Source organism: Haliaeetus albicilla, chromosome 16 (genome assembly GCF_947461875.1).
Source record: "Haliaeetus albicilla chromosome 16, bHalAlb1.1, whole genome shotgun sequence".
NCBI lineage: Eukaryota > Metazoa > Chordata > Aves > Accipitriformes > Accipitridae > Haliaeetus > Haliaeetus albicilla.
In genome coordinates this window covers 32063934-32085597 of record NC_091498.1, presented here as the reverse complement: position 1 = coordinate 32085597, position 21664 = coordinate 32063934, and the positions used below count along the sequence as shown (strand labels likewise).

Sequence of the window (21664 nt, the reverse complement as noted above, 5' to 3'; positions counted from 1 at the left end):
GTCCTCCCCCACCTTGTCCCCACCATGCCCGGGGACACGTCTGTGGGTCCAGCTCCTGCCCCACATCCCCGAGGGATGGCTGATGTACCTGGGAGCAAGGTGCCAGCCCTGGAAGAGAGTCTCCAGCCAGTTTTGGGTTTTAATAAGAAAAAAAAAAAAAAAAAAGATAAATTCACAGTGAAATAAAAAAAAAACCCAATCCCTGCGGTGCTGCTTGTGGGAGGGACACAGGAGCTGTTTTGCTGCGGTCCTGGGCAGGGAGAGGTGACCTCCACGGCCAGGGCCACCCTTTCTTGGGGACAGAGCTCCACCATCCTGCACGTGTGTCCCCAGGGACTCCCGCAGTGAGACCCAGGCATCCTCACAGCGATGTCCCCAGCGTGCTGACGCCAGCATCGTCATAGTCTGTGCTCCCCGGGGCCTGTGTCAGGGGGTCCCCTGTGGCTCCTGGGGGACTTGGCAGGGGGTAACTCCCACCTTAGGGGACAGCAAAGGCCGGTGCCTTTGGGGGGCAGTTCTGCATCATGTCCCTCCTGCCAGACCCTGGCTGGGGTCTTGCCGCAGCCCCCATGGATTTGCTGCCTGCTCCCTGCCAGCCACCGCAGCCGAGCCCCCCCCCCGGAGGTGGGTCTCCAGGGGACAGGGCGGCTGTGGCCCCTCTTACCTGTGGGTTGGTCACAGCTCCAGCTCCCCTGTGCCACCCCCTCGGAGATGTCCCCGGTGTCGGGAGCAGGGGACTCTTCCGTCACGGCCACGGCATCGTCGTAGCCATCCGGGGGTCCGTGCTTGGGCAGGGCAGGGGTGTCTGGGACAGGCACGGGGGTGGACGGGAGTGAGCTGGAGGCCGTGGCAGGATCCTGGCTGTGCCACCCCCCCCCACTCCGGCCATGCCACCGGGGATGTCCTGGTGGCACTGGGGCCGTGAGCCCTCAGCCAGAGCCGCAGCAGGGATTAATCAGCAGGGAAAGGTGCTGCTTTGCTGCACGCTAATGAGTTGAGCTGGGCTCGCCACACAACGGCAGGGGGGCCGTGTCCCCTTGGCTCCCCAGCCTGGCTACGTCCCCTCTCCCCGGTGGTCCCCACAGTGTTCCTGCCCCCGTGCCCCTACCTGGGGCCGCCTTGAGGTCACCCTCCTCCATGCTGTCCTCAGTGTAATACGGCAGCTTCGTCCCCGACCCCTCCAACAGGGAGCCTGGTGGGGGGAGGACGGGGTGTTGGGGGTGGCCGGAGCCGGCACCGTGGGCAGCACGGCCCCTCGCCGCAGAGTGAGGCCGCGGTGGGACCGGGGGACACCCCCGTGCCGCAGGCGTGAGCCTGTGCCGCACCACCGGGACCTGGTGCTGCGATGGGGCAGAGCCCCCCCGCTTCGGGGAGAGCTGCCAGGCACTGGGGAGGGGGGGGCTGCACTGACCTGAGCGACTGGGCACCTCCTGGTACTCCGGCGTCAGGGGATAGTCGAGCTCCTCGTAGATGGCGTCGGAGACGGTGTCCGCGGCTCTGCCGCGACCTGAAACCACAGGCAGCGCTCACCCGGGGCCGAGGGGGTCACCCGCTGCCCACCCCCCTGAGCCACCCCACGGCAGAGGAACCCCCGGGACCCCCCCAAAGCGGCTCTGCCCCGGCACCCACCTACCGGGGACCCACCTCTGCGCCGAACCCAGCCGCGGTACGCCTGCACGGCCAGGGCGCCCAGGGCCAGGCACAGCAGCAACCCCAGGACCACGCACAGGATCGTCGGCACCGGCACGGTCCGCGCCGCCGCCACCGCTGCCGGCGTGCTGCCGGTGGTGACAACTGCGGGGACATCGCCAGGCGGCATGAGGAGGGGGACCCCGGCCAGCCCGGCACGGGGGGGCTGCCAGGATGGGCAAAATCACCTGTGCAAGTGGCACCGTCCGGGCAGCGGCTCCGCGGGGACGGGGTGGGCGTCCCGCTCGTGCCGTCGCCGTCCTTATCACAAGCGACGTAGGCGTCCCTGCCGGAGCTGCAGGCCTGCAGGTGCCATGGTGCCGAAGGGCAGTGCCAGAGCGAACGGGCCCCCTTCTCGCAGCCCACCCAGGCCAACCAGGCAGGGACCGGATCCCGAGTGGGGTTGACCACCAGCTTCCCCCCGTCCCCGCAGCCCAGCTGCCGGCAGGCGGCGGCGGCCGTGGCGGGGCCGGTGCCGTTGGCGCACACGCGGCCCCAGGTGCCGTTGTAGAAGACCTCCAGGTGCCCGCTGCAGCGGCCGCTGCCACCCGCCAGCCGCAGGGAGAGCTGCTCTGCAAGGGGGTGCGGGGATGGGGGGGTCACGGCATGGCCCGGCCAGGCACCCCACTGGTCCCCGGTCCCCGATCCTGGGGCGCACGGCACTGACCTGAGCAGACGGCGGCAGCCACCCCGCCATCGCGCTGGCAGCCGTGCCGTGCCGAGGCCGGGCAGTCCCAGAGAGACGCCTCGGTCCCGGCGCAGCCACCGGTACCCGGCCACAGCGGTCCCGTGCCGGGACCGAAGCGAGCCGAGCCGGCTGCCGGCAGCGCCGTTCCGCAGCCCAGCTGGCGGCAGACGACGGCGGCATCCGACATGCCCCAGGTTTCCCGGCAGACGCTGTGCCATGTGCCATTGACGTAGACCTCCACTCGCCCGGCACAGCGACTGGGGCCATCCGCCAACCTCACCCGCCGGCTGCCTGCGGGGCACGGAGGGGACCGGGCTGGAGCGGCCGATCGGTGTGCCGGCACCCCCCCAGCCCTTCCCGGGATACTCACCCGAGCAGACGACGGCCACCTCCTCGGGGCTGCCGGTCGGCACGGCGGCCGTCCCCGAGACGTTGCACTGGGCCAGGTTCTCCTTGATGCCAGCACACCGCAGCCCCCGCAGCCCCGTGGTGCCCGAGCCTGGCACGCCGTAGACCTTCTCTGGCACGCCACAGCCCAGCTGCCGGCACACCACGCCGGCACCCTGGGCATCCCACAGCCCTGTCGGCACGCGGGCCCAGACCCCGGGGCTTGCCGCGACCTCCAGCCGCCCGTCGCACCGGCTCTCGCCCTCCACCAGCCGCAGGGGCTCGGCAATGCCTGCAAAATCCCCGGCGGTGCCATGTGGCCGCGGCACCAGCAGCGTAGGGCTCCCGAGGGGATGGCAGGGCCCCGGCTCAGCCCTCCCCTCGCCCCGAGATGGCCCCGCATCCTCCGCTCCCTATTTTTGGGGTGTCCCAAAAGTCCCTCAAGGCTTTTCCCGGCGGGTGCCATACAGACCTGAGCAGTTGGCGGCGGCGGCGTGGCCGGGGGGGCAGGCAGGCTCCCCCAGCACCACCACGGGGCACTCGCCCGGGTGCCGCTCGCTCCCGTCGCAGCCGAAGGTATCCCGCCGCAGCGGCCCGTCCCCCCCGCCGAAGAAGCCTCCCGGGGGCACGGCGGCGGCGGCACCGCAGCCGAGGTGGTGGCAGAGGACGTGGGCGTCGGGCAGGTCCCAGCCGGTGGCACAGAGGGACCCCCACGTCCCCCCCGCCTCCACCTCCACCCGCCCGGCACAGCTCGAGTTGTTGCCCACCAGCCGAAAACCTGTGTAGGCTGCGGCAGAAAGGGTGTTGGGGCGGGGGGGGGGGCCCCACACAACAGTGCGGGGGACCCCCCCCCGGCACCCCCAGCACTTACAGGAGCAGATGATGCTGGCATGGCCGGTGCAGCCCTGGCCGCGGGCTGGCCGACGGGCACAGGTGGCGAGGAGGGGCTCGGTGCCGATGCAATTAAACCCCTCGTCCCAGAGCGGCCCCTTTCCCGCCTCAAACCGTCCGGAGCCGGGGACGGCCAGCACCGCGCCGCAGCCCAGCTCCCGGCAGACCACCCGGGCGGCCTTGATGTCCACGCTGTCCTCGCAGACGCTGGTCCAGGCTCGGCCCCGCTGCACCTCCAGCCGCCCAGCGCAGGAGCTGTCACCACCGACCAGCCGGGCAAACCCTGCCGGGAGAAACACGGGGGTCGGTGGTGAGGGATGTGCCAGGACCGGTGCGTGTGTGTGTCCCCCCCGCCGCCGGCCGGCTCCTACCTTGGCAGACGACGGCGGTGTCGAAGTCATGAACGCCAACGTAGGGTCCCCAGCCACGGACCTCGCAGTTCCAGAGGGCGGCCTCGTCCCCATGGCAGTCGATCACGGCCAGGCTGATGGGGCCGTCCGCTTTGCCGAAGCGGCTGCTGGCGGCGAAGGCGCCGGTGGCTGAGCCGCAGCCCAGCTGTTGGCACACCACCTCGGCGTCCTCCATGTCCCAGTTGTCATCCGCCACCGAGCCCCAGCGGCCCTGCAGCTTCACCTCTACCCTCCCGGCGCAGGGACCCCCGCCGGCCGCCAGCCTCAGCTCCACCGCGTCTGCACCGGAGCACCGGCATGGCCTCAGCCCTGCCCGGGGATGTCCCGGCACACGGCGGGTGTCCCGGCGCAGCCACCCCCACCCTCACCTGTGCAGGTCACCCCCACGTCCCAATTGTGGCCACAGAAGTGCTGTCCCCAGCCGAAGTGGGGACAGTCCTGCAACATCGTCTCGCCACCCCCACAGAAGAAGGGCTGCAGCCAGATCCGGCCGGTGCCCTGCCCGAACGGAGCGTAGACGGACGCCTTGGCCACCCGGCCACAGCCCAGCTGCCGGCACACCACGGTGGCCCAAAGGGCTTCCCAGTCGAAGTCGTAGATGCAGACGGAGCCCCACTCGCCATTGTGCTTCACCTCCACCCGACCGGCGCAGCGCCCGCCGCCGTCCACCAGCCGCAGATCCCCGGTGCCTGCGGCAAAGAGGGTGCTGAGCCCGGCTCGGGACTCGGGGGGGTCCCTGCCCCACAGCTGCCCTTTGCCCCGGCGCTCACCCCCGCAGAGCTGCACACACAGGAGCAGCCCCAGCACCCCGATGGGCACCATCCTGCCGTCCCAGACCCCCCCCACCCCGGTGCGGGGTGGGTGATATATAAGGCAGCGCCGCAGCCGGGAGCCAATGGAGACGGCAGCACCTTTTGAGCCGTTATCAGGCGGGTTATCTCCCGGCTGACGGGGGCCTGGCCTCCAATAACCTGCTCCGTGCCCAAATATGAGGCTCGGCTCCGCTTCTGGCGTCACACACCTCGCCACGGTGGGTCGGCACCCGGATGTCCCTGGGGGGGAGCCAGCCCCCTCTCAGGGCACCTCCGGCCAGCATGGGGCGCGTGGACCCTTCCCATCCGTGTCGCCCCGTGGGGCCGACCCTGCCGCCCAAGCTTGGCAAGAGCCCAGTCCTGATGGCGACAGGATTCACGCCAAAACCTACCAAAGCCTCTACAGGGCCGCCCTCAGCACCAGCGCGGTGCAAAGCCCGAAGACCCCGGCACGTCAGCACCCATCCTCAGGGTGCTCCGCTCTCCGGGGTACCTGGAGACCCCGGGGGGGGGAGGCCACCGAGGTGACAGCAACCCCCAGTCTCACCGCGGTGTTTGCAGTTGGCACATCCCCGGCCCCTCGCGGAGGCCGGCAGCACATGGCGGTGCTGCCTGCAGGTGTGCCCCCGCGCTTGCCTCGCAGCGCGGGCAGGAAAGAGACCGTTTTCCCCCCCAGGCGGGGATGCGGCGTCGGCATCGACCGCACGCGGCTCCCCGGCCACCTGCAGCGTTACCGATAACGCCGTGCTTCTGCACACCGGCATCTGCCCACGGTGACGCTGCTTGGGGGGGGGCATGGAACCAAACCGGTGCTGGGGGGGGGGGTGACAACCGCCTGGTTAAGCCAGGACCGAGCACCAGCAAAGACCAATGGGCACAGGAGGTGGAAGGGAAGAGATCCCTCGAGGTCCCGGTTGCGTGTGAGGATGAGGATGGGGCTGAGCCACCCATGGCCGCGGGACCTGGCAGGCTCCGTCGGTGCCGATGACCATGGCCTGGCCGGAGAGACACAGAGGAGAAGGCAGCGATGCGGCAAGCGGGTTCACCTTGAACGGCTGCAGCTGCGCGAGCCCAGGCAAAACCGCTGAAAGCGTGATAACAGCCCCAAATCGTGATGGCGGTGGAAGGGCCCAGCGACCTGCGGGAGGGCGGCGCGGCAGCAGCCAGGAAACGCAGGTGGCCGAGGGGCCGCAGGCACGTGGTGACGGCCGTTGGTGGGAACCGCCATCTCCCCGTGGGGGCACACCTGCAGGCAGCGCGGGCGGCACCGCCACATGCCACCGGCCTCCGTGCAGGACCGGGGACCCTCCACCTGCAAACGTCCCCCCGTTTTGCCCCGGGACGGCGCGTGGGGCTGACCCCCGATGCCGGCGTCATCCGGGATAGCGTAGCGTGGACCCGCCACGGCTGCCTGACCCTCGTGGCCCTCCCTGGGGAGCTGTTGGGGATGCAAACCCCGCCGGGACTGGCAAGAAGGGGGGGACGACACAGCTTCGGTGCCCCCCTGGAGCGGGAGGTGACCTTCACCGGTGACCTTCACCCACCAGACCCCGCGGCCCTTCCAGGGACGTGGTCGAGCCTCAGGGCCGGTTTTTATCCCGGAATCCCGCCCTCGCCCCGGTATCCTGAACGGGGGGGGGGGGGGGGGGGGGGGGTCGGGGCAGGGCGGGAACCGTTTCCCGCCGCCAGCGGGCCTGGCCCCGCCCACTCTCCCGTAGTCCCCGCCCTAGCGCCGAGTCCCACTCCCCGCCGGTAGGGGGCGCCGCCGCGCGGCCGCCTCCTCTCCGGAAAGAGCCGAACGGCGGCGGAGGCGGCCGAGGAGAGACGAGGCGGGGCGGGGAGCGGCGGGGCGACGATGGCGCAGCAGGTCGAGCAGCTGCGGGCGGACGGCGTGTACAAGGAGGTGCTGCGGGAGGGCACCGGGCCGCTGCCCGACTTCCGCGACGGCACCAAGGTCAGGGACGCACCACCGCCTCCGGGGCTTGGAGGGGGGGGGGCTGGCGAGGGGGGGAGGGAGAGACGAGCGAGGCGCGCATGCGCGATGTCGGCCTTCTCCCCCCCCCCCGGTCGCTATGGTGACGCCGCGGCCTACTTCTCCCCCTCAGGCCACTTTCCACTACCGGACGCTGCGGTGCGGGGATGAGGAGACGCCGCTGGATGACAGCCGGGCGCGGGGGAAGCCCATGGAGCTGATCGCCGGCAAGAAGTTCAAGTTGCCGGTGTGGGAAGCGGCGCTGCGGACCATGAGGCCGGGGGAGCGCGCCCGCTTCCGCTGCGACGCCAAGGTGGGGCGGGGTTTTGCTACCCCGGGGGGCGTGGTGTACGTGCTCTGGAGGCGGGGTTTGCGCCCGGGGGTGTGGTCTGCGCCCCGGGGGGCGTGGTGTGGGTTCCAGGGGCGGGGTCTGCGCGCAGGGGGCGTGGCGTGCTGGTTCAGGGGGCGGGGCCTGCGCCGTGCCCACACGTGGCGCAGCTCCTCACCGGGGTGCGAGGCCGGCAGCGTCCCGGTCCCACCGGTGCGGTCCCGGCCCATCACCGCCACCTCCACCCCACAGCATGTGGTGCTCTACCCACTGGTGTCCAAGAGCCTGCGCAACATCGCGGCGGGGAAGGATCCGCTGGAGGGGCAGCGGCACTGCTGCAGCATCGCCCAGCTGCACGAGCACTACTCCCTGGGCTACCCCGACCTCGACGAGCTCCAGAAGAACCCCCAGCCCCTCATCTTCGACATCGAGGTGCTCAAGGTGAGGCACCCGCTCGTGCCGGCGCGGGGAGAGGCGGCTGGGGGCCGCAAGCACCCACCCTGGGTGGAGGCTGCGGGCAGGAGGGGGCTGGGGCTCTGCCCCCGCCTGGAGGAAGGCTCTGCTCTCACGACGGGGTGCCGGCAGGTGGAGGCACCCGGCTCCTACCAGCAGGACCCGTGGGCCATGACGGATGAGGAGAAGCTGCAGGCCGTACCCATGATTCACAAGGAGGGCAACGAGCTGTACCGGCAGGGCAAGGTGCAGGAGGCAGCTGCCAAATACTACGATGCCATCGCCTGTCTCAAGAACCTCCAGATGAAGGTGGGGCTCCCTGGCGCCTCTCTGGGGTGCACGTAGGTCTCCCCACATCCCTCCTGGAGTGCAGGGCTTGGGAGCTTCCCCTCACGTTCTTCCCTCCATCTCATCCTGCAGGAGCAGCCCGGCTCTCCGGACTGGATCGAGCTCGACCAGAAGATCACACCCTTGCTGTTAAATTACTGCCAATGCAAGCTGCAGTGCGAGGAATACTACGAGGTGCTGGATCACTGCTCCTCCATTCTCAACAAATATGAGGGTAAGGAGCCGCGGGCCGGCCCGGCCAGCCATGGTGGGTGCCGGTGGGGCGAGCGGCTACCGGGGAGGCCCCCACCGTGCTCCCCCGGCCCACCGGCTCTCTCCCCGCAGACAACGTCAAGGCCTACTTCAAGCGGGGGAAGGCCCATGCAGCAGTGTGGAACGTGGCAGAGGCGCAGGCTGACTTTGCCAAAGTGCTGGCCCTCGACCCCTCGCTGCGCCCCGTCGTCTCCAAGGAGCTGCGGAGCCTGGAAGCCCGCCTGCGCGAGAAGGACGCCGAGGACAAGATTCGCTTCAAGGGCATCTTCTCGCAGTAGAGTCCACGGCCGCAGCGGAGAGCCCAACGCTCTCTGAACAGGTTCTTTTAGATATTCCACATGTGGAATGTTCATTGATGTTTATTAATGTTTAATACAAATTTTACTTATTTGAAGTCATTTGAAGTGGCCCGGGAGCTCGCCACGGCCCGGTGACACAGCAGTGCACTGAAGTCGCAGTATTAAGCAGCGTATAGCAATCACAGCGCACGGTTGAAGCGCAATCTAAAGGCAAAGCTCCTTGCTGGGCTTTAGACTATGCTCATCGTCACGCCAGGAAGGGACGTGTGAGGTGACACAAGCTCAAGCCTGCTGCTCTCTGCCGAGTTCTTTTATTCGTTGTTTGATGTTTTTATACTTTATGTTGGGCTGAGCCCCTGGGCCTGGCCAAGCTGTTTACAGCCACAGGGGCTCCGGTGCCAAGCCTCAGCCCCAGCTCTTACCCCTGTATGCCACGCCACGTCCTGCATCGTCACGTCTCAAGGCTGCTGCTATCATCCCAAGCCGGTGTTTCCTCTATACTACATCGTCGTAAATATTTTATATAGAATAACTGCTTGTTACTACTATCTATATAAAACTCTGGTCGTGCTATGCCAAGATAAACAAAAGTAAAAATAGTCACAGGCACTTGGTGACTTAGAAAAACTGCTGTTACAGATATATGAGGTAAAGCAAAGTTGTAGGGAGGCCAGGAACAGGTCGGGGGGAGGGAGCATGGCAAGCCCTGGCCCTGAGGCCTTGCAAACTCACTGCAAAACTGAGCCCCTGCTTGCTGTGGTAAGCGCTTCCCCCATCATGGATGTGTTAATAGCTGCTAAATGACTGTTCTAAGGTGCAGACCCAAGAAAACTCTCCATCAGGCTCCGTCCTGGGCTCAGTGTGTGAAAGCAGCTCTAATGCACACACAGGGTGTGTCAGTGCATGCCCCTCATGGCCCTGTGCTGCAGGAGCTCAAAGCTGAGTCCACGCCACTGCGGCCCCCCAAAATCCACGGCCCTCGCCCCATGCCCAGCCCGGAGGTGACAGCAGGGTGGCTGAGCTGCCCCGGCCCTGCTCTGCTCACTGAAGCCAGCAGCTTTCCTCCTCCAGCCTCCGTGGTCCCTCCATCCCTGCCCTACCACCATGGCTGTTCCCTTGTGGAAAAGGTTTAGCCGCTCACACCAACGTACAGCTTGATGTCAGCATCAACGCATACTTGAGAGCAGCGGTGCAGAGCTGCCCAGAGCCACCCCAGGCTGTATTTCTTAGCAGCTTTACCCGCCCCACAATGTGTCCTAAATTGCTCGTGACCCAACTACTGTCCCCCAAGGCCACCTCCCTGCATGACACTGTGGCCCTGGGTCCGAGGCTCGCCAGGGCTTTGCTGGCAGGGGAAGCCGCTGGCATCCGTGGCTGAGTGCGTATAGAGCAGACACACGGGCCCCGGCACCTCATCTTTACATCGCTTTATTTCACACCGAAACGAAGAGAACAGAGGAACCGCTTTTGAATCCCAGCCCTTCCCCTGCCCCATGGCTGGCAACACCGAACGGAAATAAATAGGTGGGGAGCAGGGAGGTGCTGCTTGCCCTGGGGTGTAGCCCCCCCCAGCGCTGCCCAGGGACAGATGACCCCGGGCGGGGGGACACACACCAGTTCCTAGGGGACAAACCCCACCGGGCAGTGCCCAGCAGCAGCTCTGCAGCCCCAAAGGACCAGGGGGACGGGGCAGCAAGGGGGGAGGCAGAGTTGGGGGGCATCGGGGGAACCTGGGGTGGCTCAGCCCTGAGGGGCTAGCTCTGGCCCTCGGGGGGGGTCTTGGAGTGCCATCTCCCAGGGCCCCTCAGTCTCAGAGGACCCAGCACCTCATCTCCTTCCTATCGGCTCGGGGTCCGTCGCAGGCTCTGGCCCCAGGCGCTCCTGGCTCAGAAACGAAGGCTGCAGCGGTGGGACAGTGACCGTGCCACCCTCACTCCTCACCCTCCAGCTTGAGGCTGACGCTGCGGGGTTTGGCCCGGGGCAGCCCTGGGGGTGCTGGTGGGGGTCCCCCATCCCGCTCTGCCTGGCTGGAGCCCCGAGACCGTAGGAGCTGGCTCTGCTTGCGTAGGAAGTCGACGGGTGCCGGGCAGCCGTAGGTGCCTTTGCCCAACACGGGCCGCGGGGGTCCCTTGGGGGAGTGGGCCAGGGCCGCTGCCTCCAGCTGGGCCAGGTGGGCTACGTAGCCCTCGGACAGGAACTGTGGGGACGCACGGACAGCCTGAGCCAGCAGCCTCAGCCATCGCATGTTCCCTGTGCCCTGGTGGGGTCAGCAATTGTCCCCTGCAGCCCCAACGTGTCCCCAGCCCTGCCACCGTACCTGGCACTGGTTGTGGAACTTCTTGACGGCCCGGCCAACGATGTAGATGTGTGCTGGCGCGAGTCCCAGCGAGCTGTAGACGGAGACATCCTTGGTGGAGCCATAGCCGGCGACGATGGTGATCTCCGCCTGCCCATAGACAGGAGTGTTAGGGCAGGGAATGACCCTTCCCGCAGGGACAGCCACCCCCAGGGGACACGGACACCCTCGTTTTACGAGGGATGGTTGCAATGCCACGGGCTGGGAGCTGCCCCTCTGTGCCCTGAACACAGTCGTGGGAGAGGGTGCCAGCTCCACCAGCACAGCGTGGTCCAGCTCCAAATATCTCCACACACAGCTCCCCTGACCCCCGGGATGGAGGGGGTCACAGCTCACGCTACCCCTCCACCACCATCAGCCCCGTGTCCCCACCTCTGTGCGCAGGCTCTGCAGGAAGGCAGCTTTCTGGCGCAGGGGGTCGTGGGTGAGCCCATCGCAGAAGGAGACAGCGCCATGGGGGAAGTTGTGCTGGGAAAGCCAGGCCACCACGCGATGCTTCTGCATGTCGGGGCGTCCCGTCACGTAGATGATCATGTAGCCCGAATCCTGCCAGTGCCTAGGAGGGGACACGGGTTGCTGCCAGGAGCCCGTGTGGGGACAGTCCTGCCAGCAGGAAGCCGCCAAGCATCTCCCAACACATCACGCATGGGTGCTGCCTCCAAAACCTTCCTCCTACCAGAGATTTTATCAAGGCTGAAGGCACAGCAGAACTATGGGGGTATCACAGCAGGCTTCAGGAGTAGAGTATTTCCCCCATGAGAAGGCACCAGCACAGAAATGCTGTGAAAACTCTCTGGGTGAGGGGGTGGCAGGAGATCCCCCAGCTCGTCCGTGGGAAGGCAGCCTGCTCCCATGACCCTGCTACCCCAGCTGGGTTGTGGCCACACTGTGAAAGGAGGAGGAGATTGTCCCCCTTACTTTAAGGGCACCTACCGTACGACGTCAACAGCCCCTGCCCGCACTTTGGGGTCGCTGCCCATGATGGATACGCTGGCAGTGAAGGAGCCGTCGATGCTGAACACGACTGACTCGGTGCCCCGGGCCACCACCGTCAGGTACGCCTCGGCATAGCTGTGGTCCCCCCTGGGGCGGGAGAGCGGGGAGGCTCAGGGGAGGCTCTGCCATGGAGCGGGCAGGTCTAGCTCTGCCGAAAGGGCTGGAGGAGGAACCGAGATGGCACCGCACCCCAGCATCTCACCTGACCACCATCCGCACGGGGTAGATGCCGATGGCCAGAGCCTTGTCTGGAGGGATGGTGAAGGTCAGGCGCCCGCTGCCGCTTGTCACCTCAGTGCCATAGTATAGCCACTTCCCCGAGAGCGGCTGTGTCATGATGTAGATGTCCACCTGGGAGAGGAAAAAGGGCTGAGCATGGACTGAATCTCCAGATCCTGCCACGTCCCCAACCTACAAGTCCTTAAGACCCTCTCCTACCATACCATGTAGGGTCCACATCCCTTCCCCTGCGGCTGGTGACACCAGCCCCGTGCCCCCTCCTGGACATCCCCACCCTGTTTGATGGGGTCCTGGCAGCACCTGTGATCCCAGCAGTACCTTCTCCCCGGTCAGTGTCACCACGTCCAGGGGTCCGTACATGAAGCGCCCGCTGAGGACCTGCGCTTTGCCCTCGCACACGATCACATCACTGGCCCGGTGGTTGGCCGTCACGTTCTGCAAGGACATCAGGGGTTCAGCAGCTCATGCCGGGGCCATGGGGGGGCACCCAAGGAAGCCCCTGCAGGGGCACACGGGCCCCACCATCCTGTGGGACCATCCCAGCATTCTTCTGTCAGATGGAAGCAAACCCTCCCAGCTGCATTGGCCCACAGCCAGGGTCTGCCCGGGCAACTGGGGATGGACGGAGCCCGGCACTGCCCCGGCAAAGGGTCAGGCTCCCGATGGCCACGGAGCACATACCCTGATTTTCACTTGGGTGCGCTTGCGCTGCCACTTCTCTCGGGGGATAGCGGGACTGTAGATAGAGCTCTCCTCGCTCTCTGCTGGCTGCGGCCCCTCCTTCTCCATCACCTGCCGGGCGACACAACCCCGGCTCAGCCTCCACCAGCCCCGGCGAGCCATGCCGCCCATCCCGCCATACCTGGCGCAGGATGAAGGCCACCACGTCGGAGGACTCCCAGTAGCTGGCGTGGAAGAGGTGAGGCAGGGTGATGGTGGGGAAGGCGGTCAGGGCATCGGGGCAGTACAATGAGTAGTCGATGCGCTTCGGGCCCCACCAGCGCTCCAGGACTGCAGGGAGAGCTGGAATTAATCCGTCCCCGGACCTTATTCTGCATCACGCATCCCGTGGTACTGACACGGGATGGGATGGGATGGGATAGGATGGGCAGGGACAGCACTTACTCTTGACGACTTCGCTGGTGCTGGCGGGAGTGGGGGGGTCTCCCGGCTCGCTACCCCTCCAGAAGCCCCCGAAACTGCCGGTGGGGGTAGGGGGGGCAGCCACATCCACCTCAGGCAGGAACAGGGCAGAGTGCATCTGCAAGGCCTCCGCTGTGGAGAGACACGAGTGAGGACACCCAGAGCCCCCTGGGGACACCAACCACCCTAGGATCCCCCCCTCCAGCACAGCCCCAAAGGGGTGGACAGGGCTTGCACATCACCTTCCCCCCCAACCCAGCTGGGGTCCTGCAGCGCTGTGAGCGCTCTGGCTACCCTGGCACGACGCCGGAGCCCGCAACGTGCCCCAGGGTGCCCGGGACCAGCCCGGCACGGGGGCTGCTCACCCAGCAGGGAGGAGGTGCCGTCACCCAGGGGGTACTTCTGGTAGCGGGGCACGCTGAGCGGTGGGACGGCATGGAAGGCTTTGGCCAAGAGTGGCTCCAGGCGAGAAGCGCAGGGGTCGGCCGCGTGGAAGAGGTTGTAGATCTGCTCGCAAGCAGGACGCAGCTGGGCCACTGGGGCAGAGATGGGGGGGGGGTGGGTTTCAGGGCTGCCCAGCCTGCACGGCAAGGAGCCCGAGGGCTGGCGGGCACACGGCAGCGCAGCCGGGAGCTCAACACCCGGGGGGAGGAAGCAAGACCCAGTGAGAGGAAAGGTTGGGGGGGCAAACCCAGGGCACCAGGCACAGAGCGGGGAAGGGGATGCTCAGGCACACGCCAACACCGACACCCAGGCAGCCAGGGCTGGGTGTGCAAGGGGCTCAAACCCAAGCAGGGGTCTTTGGGGAGGTCCTGGGGGGGGCTCAGGCTTGCAGGGGGCGGGGGGAGCACAACTCGGGGATGAGGGCTCGAGCCCTGCGGGGACGGTCGGGGGCTGGCACCACGGCTGGCGGGGGTCCTCACCATCCAGAGCGGGCATGACGGTCTTGCGCAGCGCGAGCACCAGCCCCAGCGGGGAGCCAAAGAGGAAGAAGCCGGATACCTTAAAGTCGAGGCGAGTGCCGGTGCCCTCCGTCCCGTCCAGCGCCGCGGTGCCGCTCCGCAGTGCCTCTGCCTCCAGCGGGGCCTCGCTGGCCTGCAGGCTGGGACAGTGGGGCTGGTGGGCATGGGGAGGGACAGTGCCATCCCACTCCCACCACCCTGGGGCAAAGCTGTGCCTGGCACAGCCCCGTTAGCCTGGAAGAGCTGCTGGAAGCAGGGGAGCTCCAGCAAGACACCCCCAGGGCAGGCTGCCCCCATGCAATGCTCCTTCCCAGGCTGGCGCAGGTGGGAAATTCACCCTTTCCATAAAGCACAAAATTAGTCGGCTGATCAGCAGAGCTCCCACGGGGACGGGCCACGGCACAGCCGACCATCCCCCTTGCTCTCACCTGCACGAGGAGCTGTGATGGTGGCTGTCCCCCTGCTCCCGGCAGGACGGCTGTGCCCCCAGTTCAGGACTGGCCTGGCCCGATCCTGTTGCTCCGTCCGCCCCATCAGCCAGCGGGTCCCTGCCGCCACACAGCTCAGGGGAGATGGGCTCTGTGCTCTGCGGGGGGAGAGGCAGTGAGTGCCCAGCTTAGCTGCCACTGGCACCCCTGCCAACCCTGCACCCCAGCTCCCAAGGGCACTAACCGCCTTCCCACCCTCCCCGATCCCGGCCGGCAGCAGGGTGCCGGCACTCACCAGGCTGCCACGGCGGCTGCTGCTGCGGCTGCCCCCTGATCCCATCCGGCTCTGGCAGAGCGCGTCGAAGCCCAGGATGCCGCCCACGCAGTCCCCCAGCAGCACCACCTGTGGACGGCACGCACCCGTGCCAAGGGCAACGAAGGACAGAGTCCCCAAGCCCTACCACACAGGGGCAAAGCGGTTCCCAGCGGAGGTGAGCCTCAGCTGGAACCCAGAGCAAAGCTTGCCCCGAATCCCCCAAATTCCCCTCTCACCTGGCCACAGAAGCCGGCCCCCTCCCCGGAGTGCAGGAAGGTGCTGTACGCCTGGTTGGCACGGGCGATGACGGCACCCACGGCGTGCTGGTAGCTCCCCGAGGAGGTGGCCAGCAGCGGGAGGGCTGCCAGCGGGATGTGGTCCTGGCTGCTGGACAGGCTGTCCCTGTCATGGCTGTAGGGGCTGAGCCTGAGATGGAAAAAGGGGAGAGGATGAAGAGGGCTGCCCCAATATCCCCATCCCACCGCATGACACTTGCCCCGGGATGCTGCACCGGGAGTTATCCCCATCCCATCGCTTGTCCTGGATACCACACCGAGAGAAGGAAAGTCCCATCTCTAAGGCCACCACACCCCCAGTCCCCTCCTACAGCTCTAGGGTGGTTTTCCAGGAGAACAGCCCCCCATCCTCGCCCCGCAGCACAGTACACGGCCCCGGCATATGGCGCTGCCATCCATACTTGGAGACGAGGGCGTAGGCAGCGGCGCAGATGGGCGGACAGGGCACCAGGCGCAGCGCCACGTGCCCCAGCGCCTCGGGGAAGTGGACACGGGTGACGGCGTCGAAGGTGGCTGCCAGCGTCTGCACGTCCGCCTGCTTGGAGCCCGGCTCGCCTGCTCCCTGGTCCAGGATGTTACCGCTATGGAGGATGAGGAAGAGGGCGTGGATCCGGCACGCTTGCCCCGCGCTCTCCGCTGAGCCCCCCTGTGGGAAGGAGAGCGCTGCCGTCGGCACCCGTGCCGGGGTGGGGGGCACAGACCGAGGGAAAGGACGAGGCAGGGCACGCACCTCGGGGAAGCCGGATGCCCCCAATCCTTCGCCATCAGCCTTGGCAGCGCCGGCTCCGTCCCCTGCGAGCGCATGGCCCCGGTGAGCCCGGCTGGGGTGTCCAGGTGGAGACTGACCCCCTTCCAGGACACCCGTGCTGGGGTTTGGGGCCAGGGCCCCCCCCGCCACTCACCCAGCGCCTCGTCCAGCTCCGCTGGCCGCTCCAGCGTGTCCAAGAAGTCGTTGGAGCTCCATTTTGTCATCTCCTTCGCAAAGACCTCATCACTGTCGGACAGGTCCTCTGCGGCGGCAGGGAGGGGGCCGTGGGTGAGGAGCCCCCTGCCAGGTGCATCCAGCCATCCCGAAGCTGGTGCCTGGTCCCTGCCACTGAAATGCTGTGCCGTGGCCGCGGGGCTGCCCCTACATACCGTGAGCATCGAAAAACTCCTCTTCGGAGCTGTTTTCGGAGTCACGGGCAATGTTCTGCATCCGCCACTCGGACAGGCTCTGAGGAGACACCCCCCCTGCCAGGAGCATGGGGTCAGCACCCAGCCCCCCCCCCCCCCCCCCCCCCCGCAGCGAGACCCCACTCCTGCTCCACAGCTCCCCCTTGTTCCTTCACCCAGAGTCCCCCCTGGGTCACCCAGAGCCCCCCAGACCAGGGAAGAAAGGGTGTCCCCCCCGCATCTATAGAGAACGGTAGTAGCTGGAGGGCTGGGGGTCCCCATCCCACCCACGCAGGACCTGGTCTCTCACCTCCATGCTGGGAAGAGTAGGAGGACCGGGAAGAGGTGGACCACTGCTTGGCAAAGGTATCATCAGGGGAAGCATCGGCCACCCCCTGCACCTCGGCCCCCTCCTGCCCGCTGGCACCCCCCGGCTCTGGCCGCCCCTCAGGGCTGGGCCCAGCGATGGGGGGCTCCTCGACCTCCCCGCACTTGGCCATCTTCTGCGCCAGCATCCGCGCCGTCTCCTCCTCCAACTGCCGGATATCCTCCATCGTCAGGTCTGTCCACTCGTCCTGCCAGCACCAAGCCTGGCGGTGGGCGCGCAGCATCACCTTCCGCAAACCTGCGACGGGGAGGGTGTGGGGGGGAGCGAGCCCGGCATGGCCCCGGGGCTCCCCAAACCTGCCCCCCTCCAGCAATGCCAAGGTGCCGGTGGTCGAGGGCTTGCCGTTGCTGCCCCACACTCACCCACATCATGGATGAACTGCTCGATTTTGGACTGCATCCCCCAGTAGCGAAACTCCACCTTGCAGAGCTTGTAGGCGCACATCAGGGGCCCACCAGCAGCCGCCTCCAGCCAGTCGTCCCCCAGCGGGCCCCGGCCCGTCTTGGCCGAGTGGTAGAGCTTGGGGTCCTCCTCGGGCTTGTATTCCCCAGGGGAGATGGGGTCACGTACAATGTCGATGGTGTCTGCAGGGGGGAACAGCGCTCGTCACCCTGCAGCGCTCAGCGAGGGGACGCGGGCAGGTGGGAGCCCCCCTCGAGCAGGAAAAAAGGGGAAAGCCGCACGAAAATCAGAGGGGGCACCCAGCAAATTACTCCCACAAGCCGCGTGTCCAACACAGCCAGCAGCAAACACTATAACATCAAAGGCACCCTCGGGTGCACGCGAACACGTCCCCTTGGGTGCACACGCGGCTGTGAAAGGCGCGGGGGGAGGCGCGGAGGCAACGGGGCGTGCGAAGAGCCGGGGCTGACACACATACGCGCATTAGGCAGGAGATTTGGCAGCTGGGAGAGCGGCCCCGGTGACCCCGGGGGACGCAGGGGCTGGTGCTGAGGACAGACGGATCGAGCAGCTCGGCGCAGTGGTGAGGCCCGCCAGCTGCCCCAGTAACAGGGCACAGAGCACAGCAAAACCACCACACGACCCAGGAGAAGCCCCCGTCGAGCCAGGGGTGCAATGGCAGTGTCCCCCCTCTCCCCAAAACAGGGGTGGCCTCCCCAAAACTGGAGGGGGTGCTCACAGATGGCACCCAGGAAAACATCATCCAACAGACCTTGGGGGGGCTGTTCAGGCCCAACCCTGCACAAAACCTCCTGCAGTCTGGCTGCTCCGGCCCCATCTCCAGGCCAGCTCCTTCCAGCCCAGTCTTGGGGGGTCCTGGGGGGGTCCCAGGGCACCCCGCTGACCCCCAGAACCTTCTCACAGAGCTGTGCCCAGCCAGACTGCCCAGCCCGTCCCCAGGCTCTGCCAGAGCCTGCATTTATTTGTCCCCATTGACACCCCCAAGGTGCCTGCTGGCCTCTTCCTCCAGCTTGGGGCAAAAAAAGGGGGAAAAAGGACTTTTAAGGCTCAGAAAGCGCGGAACTGTTGCAGGGCACGTGCTCTGAAGCGGGGCTTTTCCTGTGGCAGGTAGCTGAAATGCAAAGTGCCACAACCCCTGCAAACCTCCCCAGCCTGCAAAACCCACCACGGGGTGGGAAAGCAGCGCCCGCAGCATCCAGATTGTATGGCGAATGCGAGCCCTTAAATCAGTGCCTGACGGGCTGGCCAAGCAGCCTGGATGGCGGCACGCTGCGGTCAGCAGTGAGGAGCCGGGATAGGACCTGCCAGCCCCGAGCAGCTCCCGGCAGCGTCACTCACGCGACGACCGGTGGATCTGTTTGCTTCTGCTGCTGTGAGAAAATTGGTGAGGACGCAGTTACCCCCGTGGTTCGTCCCTACAGTCCAAACCACATTACTCTGTTGCCCTTTGAAATGCGAGATGGGGTTTAAATCTGTCGGTGTTACGGGATGCTGGGGTGAGAGCTGGCAAAGAAAATACCAGCAGGGTCAGCATCCAGACCAGTCCCACCTCAGCACCGCTCCCCATGGGAGACAGCAGCTACCCGAGACGCAGCATGCCCTGCGGAAAGCCCACAGGACAGGCACCGGCGGGGAAAATCAGGCAGGGCAGCAGGCAGCGGGCACAGGGCCGTGCCCTGCCTGCTATCCACTTGGCCTCAGTTGCTGCCTGGCGGTGACAGGGGCAGAATTTGTCCCCCCCAGCCCAAGCCACCAACATCCCGGCCGGACGTCCCCAGTGCCGCAAGAGCCAATGAGAGAAATAGGTCAGATGAATCATTTCCTCCAAGTGCCTATTTTAGGCCTCCATTTTAAGAGGCAGCGCGTCACGCTCTGCACTCCAGCGCCTAAAACGACCAGATCGACACCACCAGGAAAGGGAGGCCACAGCAGCCGGGGCCAAAACCCACCAGCGAGGGAGGAATCCCACCCCAGGCTCCCAGCTCTGCCCGCCAGTCCCTCTGGCAAGCAGCGGAGGGGCCCGGACCCGGAGAGCGATCTAGAGCAAAGCCCTGGGGAGCAGGGGAATCAGGGCAGGGGGTGGGAAAATGGGGACACGCTTCTCCAGCTCCCCCCGCTCCAGCTGATCCGAAACGCCCTGCAGGAGCCCGGTGCACGTTCCCACACACACCCAGAGAGGGGCTGGGAAGGCAAAGCCATGCCAGACTGCATGGGACAGGGGCTGGGACATGGAAGGAGAGGGGAGAAGGCTGGCACCGGGAAGGGGAGGGCTACAAACAAGTATACAGGCAAGGGAAGAACGCAGAGGACAATATTGCCCCCCAAAACATCTTTAATGCGGACTCTAGCAGTGCTGCCAAGGAAGCAGGCAGGGAGCTCAGGGCAGGGAGCTCGGGGCACAGGTGCCTTCCCCTGCTGGGGTCCCTCTATAGCTGTCCCCAAAACACGAGGGCCAGCAGGGAGAGCAAAGCCAAGCGTGTTGCAGACGCTGAGCCCCTGCAGCCAGCAGGGAAGCTGAGCCCCTCGGGCGCTGCAGCACACCCACGCACCCAGCTCGGGGAGCGCCGCGTGGGAACCCCGGCAGGCATCGGGTCCTGCCCGGCGCCTCGAGCCAGCCTCGCGGCGGCCGTACGCACCCAAAATCCTCTGCCTTTTCTCAGCCGCACTCAGGTTGAAAACGTTAGTCTGCTGGCCCGCGTCTGGCCGGTAGTACGTCTCAATCTCGATGGAGAACTTCTCCACGAAGGGGCAGGTGTACCTGGGGGACATGCAGGGATGGGGCTGAGCCCGGTGGCACAGTTGGCCCCACAGCCCACCCTTCAGCTCCACCAGATCCCACCTGGTGCGGGTGTAGGGGTAGGCATTCCAGGATTCCTCCTCCACCTGCAGCGCAGCCTTAGGAAGCAGTGCCCGAAACCAGCTGGGGATGTGGGAGCCAACATGGTAGATCTTGTGGGTGTACTGGCCGCTGCCACCGGGGCCGTCGCTGTAGGGCCGGTTGGCGAGGATTTCCACCCCGCTGCCCTCGCCGCTCGACTCCTCCCGGCTCTTCTTCTGTGGAGAGAGCTGCCAGGTGAGCACGGCCCCCCAGCACCCCCTAACCCCGAGAACCGCACACCCTTAAGGCCTGGCACCTCACAGGTCCCCGGGGTTCCTGTACCCTCCTGCAACCCCCAGTCCCCGTGTGTTTATACCCCCCAGCTCCACACCTGCTCCCAGCACCCCCTGCTTGGCTCGGTGGCCCCAAACCCACCCAAACCTCACTGACACCCCAGCACCCTACCAATCCCTTGGGGCCAGCCTCAGGCCCCACACAGTCCCCTGCACCCCCCTATACTCAGCCCCCCAGACCCCTGCACTCCCAAGCTCCCCATGCTCAGCCCCACAGCCCCCTGCACCCCCCAATCATCAGTCTCCCATGCTCAGCCCGCCAACTGCTTGCACCCCCCAGCTCCCCATGCTCAGCCCCACAGCCCCCCACACCCCTCCAGGCTCCATGCCCAGCCCCACAGCCCCCTGCACCCCCCAGTGCTCAGCCCCCCCATGCTCAGCCCCACAGCCCCCTGCACCCCTCCGCTCAACCCCGCAGCCCCCCTGCACCCCCCAGTGCCCAGACCCCCATACTCAGCCCCACAGCCCCCTTGCACCCCCTCCCAATGCTCAGCCCCCCCATGCTCAGCCCCACAGCCCCCTCCTCCTCCAGTGCTCAGCCCCCGGCCCCCACCTGGATCATGTAGAGCTGGGCCACCTGGTACTCCTCCAGGCTCATGGGCAGCAGGATGTGGTACTCCTTGATGAGCATGGCGGCGGGGGGCAGCGCCTGCGGGGGCGGCCGTCAGCCCGGCTCGGCTCGGCTCGGCTCGGCTCAGCCCGGCCCGGCCCGGCCCGGCCCGGCCCGGCCCGGCCCGGCCCGCTGCGACGCTCCCGGGCCCGCCCCGCTCCCATGGCAACGCGCCCCCCGCCCGCTCGGCCCCGCCCGCCCGCCTTCGGCTCTCTTCGGCTTCCTCCGGATCCCTTCGGCTCCGCTCGCCCCCGGCGCTGCCCCCCCACCACCGCCCGCCCGCCCTCCGCGCCCCGTCCCCCGCCGAACCTGCGCTGCTCTTCGGTTCGTGACATCACAGCCCGTTCCCACGGAGACGGCCGTGACGTTTGGGGGGTGGGGGGGGGCGGCGCGTGACGTCAGAGACAGGAAGGCAGCGAGCGCCGCTGCACGGGCACTCCGCGTGTGCCGGTACCGGCCCCCCCCCTCCCCCTTACCCCCCCCCAAGCCCCGGGCGACCGACCCTGCGGGCAGGGTCACCGCCACCACCGGGCTCGGGAAAAATGGGGCTTTTATTAAAAAATAGTCTCCTTTTTTTAAGTGTTAAAAGGTTTTGCTCATTCCTGCACCCCTCTGCCCAGGCACAGCTCTAGGACCCCCCCCCCAGTGCAG

At 66.9% G+C, this 21664-nt stretch overlaps 3 protein-coding genes across 5 annotated transcripts; 1 reads left to right on the top strand and 2 right to left on the bottom strand.

Moving 5' to 3' along the window:
* Positions 1-21: 21 nt before the first annotated feature.
* On the bottom strand, positions 22-5010 carry LOC138689374 (antigen WC1.1-like). The gene is made up of 12 exons (XM_069804262.1): positions 4434-5010; positions 4027-4344; positions 3636-3938; positions 3237-3551; positions 2748-3056; positions 2357-2668; positions 1878-2261; positions 1645-1794; positions 1412-1507; positions 1109-1192; positions 665-805; positions 22-477 (listed from the first exon to the last, which is right to left on the bottom strand). The coding sequence occupies exons 1-12, from the start codon at positions 4885-4887 to the stop codon at positions 362-364; spliced, it is 2982 nt and encodes a 993-aa protein (XP_069660363.1). The 5' UTR covers positions 4888-5010; the 3' UTR covers positions 22-361.
* Positions 5011-6673: 1663 nt separating this feature from the next.
* Positions 6674-9128, top strand: AIP (aryl hydrocarbon receptor interacting protein). 2 transcript variants are annotated; one of them, XM_069804309.1, is made up of 7 exons: positions 6674-6831; positions 6983-7162; positions 7430-7618; positions 7763-7939; positions 8051-8192; positions 8303-8549; positions 8626-9128. In XM_069804309.1, the coding sequence occupies exons 1-6, from the start codon at positions 6733-6735 to the stop codon at positions 8506-8508; spliced, it is 993 nt and encodes a 330-aa protein (XP_069660410.1). In that variant the 5' UTR covers positions 6674-6732; the 3' UTR covers positions 8509-8549; positions 8626-9128. The 2 variants fall into 2 exon arrangements, with proteins under 2 accessions (XP_069660410.1, XP_069660409.1); XM_069804308.1 differs by having other exon boundaries at positions 8303-9128.
* An 813-nt stretch (positions 9129-9941) lies between these two features.
* PITPNM1 (phosphatidylinositol transfer protein membrane associated 1) lies at positions 9942-21405 on the bottom strand. Of its 2 annotated transcripts, XM_069804242.1 has the most exons (24): positions 21323-21405; positions 20957-21052; positions 20072-20286; positions 19869-19990; positions 17172-17393; positions 16732-17046; positions 16404-16499; positions 16169-16276; positions 15997-16058; positions 15668-15912; positions 15207-15396; positions 14950-15057; positions 14655-14812; positions 14188-14366; positions 13630-13800; positions 13247-13396; positions 12984-13132; positions 12803-12913; positions 12440-12556; positions 12084-12232; positions 11819-11968; positions 11258-11441; positions 10847-10975; positions 9942-10726 (listed from the first exon to the last, which is right to left on the bottom strand). In XM_069804242.1, the coding sequence occupies exons 2-24, from the start codon at positions 21032-21034 to the stop codon at positions 10460-10462; spliced, it is 3675 nt and encodes a 1224-aa protein (XP_069660343.1). In that variant the 5' UTR covers positions 21035-21052; positions 21323-21405; the 3' UTR covers positions 9942-10459. The 2 variants fall into 2 exon arrangements, 1 of the variants encoding a protein (XP_069660343.1); XR_011328245.1 differs by lacking the exons at positions 9942-10726; positions 10847-10975; positions 11258-11441; ... (2 more) ...; positions 12440-12556; positions 21323-21405 and having other exon boundaries at positions 14267-14366; positions 20957-21194.
* Between the last annotated feature and the right edge of the window lie 259 nt (positions 21406-21664).

What these genes read in the sequence shown, in the direction of transcription:
- LOC138689374 (XM_069804262.1), bottom strand. Translation starts at nt 4,887, where the DNA reads ATGGTGCCCATCGGGGTGCTGGGGCTGCTCCTGTGTGTGCAGCTCTGC. An exon ending in TGCCAGCATCATCTGCTCCT is followed by an intron (nt 3,552 to 3,635) that starts GTAAGTGCTGGG and finishes TTTCTGCCGCAG; the next exon opens with CCTACACAGGTTTTCGGCTG. An exon ending in GGCTGCCGCCGTCTGCTCAG is followed by an intron (nt 2,262 to 2,356) that starts GTCAGTGCCGTG and finishes ACCCCCTTGCAG; the next exon opens with AGCAGCTCTCCCTGCGGCTG.
- AIP (XM_069804309.1), top strand. Translation starts at nt 6,733, where the DNA reads ATGGCGCAGCAGGTCGAGCAGCTGCGGGCGGACGGCGTGTACAAGGAG. An exon ending in GCTTCCGCTGCGACGCCAAG is followed by an intron (nt 7,163 to 7,429) that starts GTGGGGCGGGGT and finishes TCCACCCCACAG; the next exon opens with CATGTGGTGCTCTACCCACT. An exon ending in TCGACATCGAGGTGCTCAAG is followed by an intron (nt 7,619 to 7,762) that starts GTGAGGCACCCG and finishes GGGTGCCGGCAG; the next exon opens with GTGGAGGCACCCGGCTCCTA.
- PITPNM1 (XM_069804242.1), bottom strand. Translation starts at nt 21,034, where the DNA reads ATGCTCATCAAGGAGTACCACATCCTGCTGCCCATGAGCCTGGAGGAG. An exon ending in GAAAAGGCAGAGGATTTTGG is followed by an intron (nt 17,394 to 19,868) that starts GTGCGTACGGCC and finishes TCCCCCCTGCAG; the next exon opens with ACACCATCGACATTGTACGT. An exon ending in GCAGTTCATCCATGATGTGG is followed by an intron (nt 17,047 to 17,171) that starts GTGAGTGTGGGG and finishes TCCCCGTCGCAG; the next exon opens with GTTTGCGGAAGGTGATGCTG.